Source organism: Polypterus senegalus, chromosome 9 (genome assembly GCF_016835505.1).
Source record: "Polypterus senegalus isolate Bchr_013 chromosome 9, ASM1683550v1, whole genome shotgun sequence".
Classification (NCBI taxonomy): Eukaryota; Metazoa; Chordata; class Cladistia; order Polypteriformes; family Polypteridae; genus Polypterus; species Polypterus senegalus.
The window spans coordinates 178,704,624-178,709,666 of NC_053162.1; the positions used below are offsets into that span (position 1 = coordinate 178,704,624).

Consider the following 5,043-nt stretch of genomic DNA (forward strand, 5'->3'; position numbering starts at 1 on the left):
ATAAAATAAAATAAGAAATGTGACACATTAGATGTAAAATGTTGCAAGTCTCCTTTAAAGCGCTTTGTTTTTATTTATTATCATTAAATAAAGTGTTAGCTTAAAAAAAAAAACAGAAGACTCTCTGGTGAAGATATAAACGGACTTTGAATAAAAAAGGAGATCGTTTCTTATTAACAAAATGCACCAAAAGGTTTGCTTACAGCGGCATTGTGGGGTTCGGCGAGGAAAAACACAAAACATACAAATAAAGAAAAGGCGATTTCGGTCTTTCGGTATAAGAATCTTCTCGGCCTTCCGAGGCTCGGATATTCACGGAGTTTGAGACTCCTAAGTAAATAAAGAAAAAGAAAGAAAGATCGGAGAAGCAGCGGCGCTGAGCCGAGGTCAGCCGGAGGTGCCGCTGCTGCCACTTCTGCCGCTCTGCGCCGCCGCCTTCTTCCATTCATCGATTTTTCAAGAACACCACCAAGTGGCACTGAGCGGTGATAACTGCGAGGGGGGGGATTGACGAGGAAAAAAAAAAGAGCGAGAGTGAAGAAAAGAGCAGTAAACTATTAGGACACGTGAGGGCAGAAACTTCAACAGCTGACAGGCGCTGCAGAACTTGAGGGTCCGCGTGCGTCCACCTGGAGGAGCAGCGGCGGCGGCAGCGCATCTCAGATCGGGCGCGTGAGGAGGTTCACATTTCTAGGACCTGAAAAGGGCAGGATGTGCGAGATGAGGGAGACGCGCGCTGCCCAGTCCCCCTTTCAGGAGTAACTTTGCCAGTCTCTGGGCGGTTAGCGGCTCATTCTCACTTCAGAAGGCTCCATGAGGAGGCCAGCACGGAGTCTCCTTGACGGTGTCCTTGCGTTAGGCCTCCAGCTGGAGAGCTTCCCTCCAAAGCTTCCTCCTCCTTCTCCCCCTCTTGTAACATGAGGCACTTCTGTTGAAAACCCAGAATTTCCTTTTTTTAATCCCCCTTCTCTACGAAAAAAACAGCAACACAATGGCGGCGAGAGCCATCAGCCCGGTGGGTGAGCAAATAAAGGTGGTCTCCGGTAAAAACAAAAAAGGGACCCCCTGTATAGCTCCTTCCTATATCAGGATGGAATTGAACACTTGAGCGTGTGGGGAGATCTGGACGCCCCCCCTCCCCCTTACTTCCAAGGGGGGTCTGTCACCTGAAATCTCATCCATGCTTTCATTTAAAAAAAAAAAAAAAAAAGTGGATCAGATCGGCGGGGTCAGTTTGTCAAAAGTATTCCTGCATTTTTACCCGAGGAACTTGTCACAGCGCTTAGGATCACATGGCACGGGTTTGTGGGGGTCTTTTATTGTCTTCCAACCACCCCCTCCCCTTGTTCCAGGCGACCACGTGACCACCCACACTTTCATAAATAAGGGATCAAATGTTTTTACCCGAGAACTGGCCACATCAGCGAAAGGCGCTATATAAAACCAAACTGAATTAATAGAGGATAGGGGCAAGGCCTTAGCATGAAGTCAAATGCAAACCAACCAAAAATAAAATTGACTTTTTTATTAAGATTATAAATTTAAACAAATATTTCAAACAGTTTTACCCGGTGATATACATTTAATTCAATATGCACAAAAATACAGGCATAGAAACCAAAATATGAAACGTACGTATTTTAAATACACATAGTGCTTATTATACTCTGAAAAATAACGTATGGCAAAAGTGTAGGATTTTTTTCCCTTTTTAGAACAAAAGGAGTAACAAAAAAAAAGTAAAATAAAACCTCACAAGACCAATCTTACTGGAATTATGATTGTTCTTCCTACCATGAAGGCTGAAATTTATTATTTTTGTTTGTAAAGAACAGATGAGGGCAACACTTCCATTTTATTACTTGAAGTTTTCGATTAAAAGGCTCTCTCGCTGTGCATCATGGGAGCTGCAGTTTAATTTGTTCTTCCAATCTAATGAGTCTGATGGGAAAATTGACACAAAATGGACTACAAATCCCACGGAAAAGAAAAACCCTCGAACAAGGTTGGTATATTTTTCCCCTACTAGAGCAGCACGTTTTCACAAAATATGTAGTAAGAAAAAGAAGTCCGACAGATTAGAATATTCCCAAATAAAATGCGGCTTCATTCTGGGTCAAGGTGGCTTTCTTTTTAAAGAAAATGCCGGCTGCGGATTCGGTCCATTTGATTTTTTAAGAAAATAAAAAAAAATGACAAACGAGAGGAGACCACTCAGTCTATTAAGCTCGTTTGTTAAACTCTCCCAAAATTTGAATTAATTCAAAAATTTTAAAAAACTGCGCAACATCCACACCTCGACACTGAACGGTGAAACCGCTTCGCTTTTTCGTAGCTTTTTTTTTTTTTAGGGGTCTTGGGGAGACCGGGTTAAAGTTCCAGTTGTCAACTTTAGCCGCCCCCCCCATTCCCGTTAGAACCTCGCATGAAATGACAGCACCGGAGGAAGCTTATTCTCCATAAAGGCTATTTTATCTCTCTGCAGATTTAAAAAAAATGGGGCAACATGGGGAAAAAATTAAAATAAAAATCACAAAGGCGTCCACCAGCATCGAGCAAAGCACTTCATAGGGTCTGCAAACAATGTAGTGTTTGGTTAAGGCAGCGGCTACAGAATCAAAATTGAAAATAATTAACAAAGACATTTTAGCTTTGAAAAAGAAAATCGGCACCTCGTGTATCACAACCCACCCTCCCCACTATAACAAAAGAAAACTGTTTAAAATTTAAATATGACTTGTTTTTTAGCAAAAATAAAGTCCATTTGTTTAAACTCTGTACAATTTCTTTATACTGTATATTCATCCATCCGTCCATTTTTCACAATCCGCTTCTTCCAGTACAAGGGCAGCCGGAGCCTCTCCCGGCGGGAACAAGCCCCGGACGGGACGCCACGGCACACGCGCACTCGCTCACTCACGCAATCGCACTCTATCGCACTCTCACGCACTCCATAGATATCAGATTTGTGGTACAAAGTGTCCCGATTAAAACGCCACGATGGCTCTCGTCCATGCCCCAAGGCTGGCCAGCGCCTGCTTACTACAGAACTGTCCGTTGAGCGACTGCTCCGTGTCCGCCTGTCGGCTCACCAGTCCCGTAAAGCCCGAGCCGAAAATGGAGATGAGGTTCGAGATGTTGGACGGCTCTGGAGACTCCGTGGCCGCGGTCACCGTGCTGGAGGCGACGGCGGCGGAGAAGTCCTCGAAACGTGCCCGCTTACAAGGGGCAAAGTCTGGCAGCTCGGGCGCGTCGTAGCCAAAGTCAGGTTTGCGCTTCCTCGGCGGCGCCGGCGCCAGAGAGCCGGCGCTTTGGCACGGGCAGCAGTCCTGGTGCAGACACCCGTTCTCCACCGTGGTCACAACATGCGTGTCAAGGTCCAGCACGGTAGTCCTGGTGCAGGCCGGAGGAGAGAAATCGCAGCTGTTCAGCGGGTATTCCTCCAGATCCTCCTCGGGCTCGTTCGTGCTCGCCGCCGCGCAGCAGCAGCTCCGATAGAAAGTGCCGACCGACGGGTCTTTCGCTAGCTCCTCTACTGTCGCCTCTGCTGCTGCCACCGCCTGCGTGGCGCTGGGACACGGGCTCGCCGGCTCCATCACCTCCTCCTCCAGCGGGTTCAGCTCCTGGATCTCGTTGCAGACGGTCATCACCTCCTCGTACTGCTGCATCCTGTAGATCTCCGCGTACTTCTCGCTCATGTAAAGCTGCCTGGCGTTCCGCAGCACGTACGAAACCAGCAGGTTCTTGTGCAACTTGATTCCCCCTCGCTGCGTCCGGGAGTTGTGGATCTTCCGCAAAGAGATGGAAATTAAGCTCTGCGCGTCCACCGCACACTCCATGGCGTTGAGCATGAGGGCTGCTTGCACTTGTTTACTTTTTTTTTTTTATCCGCACACTTCTACAGAGCGTTAGCTGGTTTGTGCTGGGAGTGCTTTACGGGAATCGGGTAGGAAACCATTGAACACAGCTGTCTGCGCCCTTCTCTGCGAGGGAGCGAATCACCAGCCTGCTCCGCTGGCCGCGGTATATATACTACCTTCCGGAGCCCGCCCCCTGCTCGCGTGGCCAATAGGAAGGCGGTGCGAGTAGTGATTGACGACGGCTGTCGCTCCCGGGAGGAAGGCGGCCGGCCAATCAGATAGCGGCGGTTCCTGTGTGCTATTCAAATACCGAACGGACTGACTTTAGCAGACTGGAATGTTCTCACGAGAGCCTCGCGGCTCGCAGAAGTAGGGCAGGCAGAGCGAGGCGTGCGGGCTGCGCCGCTCCACTCCGAAAACTTTGGGCAGAGTCGCCGACTCCGAGTCCTCTGCAGGGTTCTTCATGGCCTTTTCTTTTTTTTTTTTTTACTGCATTTTTATTCCACCTCTTTTCTTCTCGCTCGGGTATCGCTGATGCAAACTGCGCAAGGCAGCAACCGGCCTTGGCCGGGATACTAAACAACTGCCAGTGGAAGACCATTTGGGGTCCAATAGGTGGGGTTGACAGACGTGGGTAGTTGATATTATTAGAATGGGGTTCCCCCCTCGATAACAGAAACATCTCATCTCTGAATCTCATAAATGGGGCCCCTCAGATGATGGCACCCTAAACGGCCACCCGTGTCTCCTGCTGGATTGACCCGCTCAGCACCAGACCGTTATTTATGTTGTTTAATTGTTTAGAGATGGACTTCAGCACACAAACCGCTTGTCTATGTTCCTTTAAGCTCTCGATAATTGCATGGATCCATCTCAGTTCCCGTCATGCTCTTCTCCCGTTGCCTTCATGTTTTCCCCAACATGAGACTCTTCTCCACGGGATCCCATCTTCTCATTTTGTGGCCAAAGTCTTGGAGCTTTTCTTTGAGAATCAAGCCCTCCAATGAGAAGCCTGGTTGTATTTCTTCAAGTATCGATTTGCTGCATCTTCTTGCTGTCTGAGGAGCTCTCAATATTCTTCTCCAACAGCAAAGTTCAAAGGAGTCGATTCTGCTGCATTCGGCTTTAGCGATGGTTCAAATTTCACAGCCGTACGACTGAGAGCAGAAGAAGGTGCAGAAGC

General features: G+C 48.0%; 1 protein-coding gene across 1 annotated transcript; it reads right to left on the reverse strand.

Moving 5' to 3' along the window:
* Positions 1–1,510: 1,510 nt before the first annotated feature.
* Positions 1,511–4,008, reverse strand: ier5l (immediate early response 5-like). Its single transcript, XM_039764422.1, has one exon. The coding sequence runs from the start codon at positions 3,849–3,851 to the stop codon at positions 2,988–2,990; it is 864 nt and encodes a 287-aa protein (XP_039620356.1). The 5' UTR covers positions 3,852–4,008; the 3' UTR covers positions 1,511–2,987.
* Between the last annotated feature and the right edge of the window lie 1,035 nt (positions 4,009–5,043).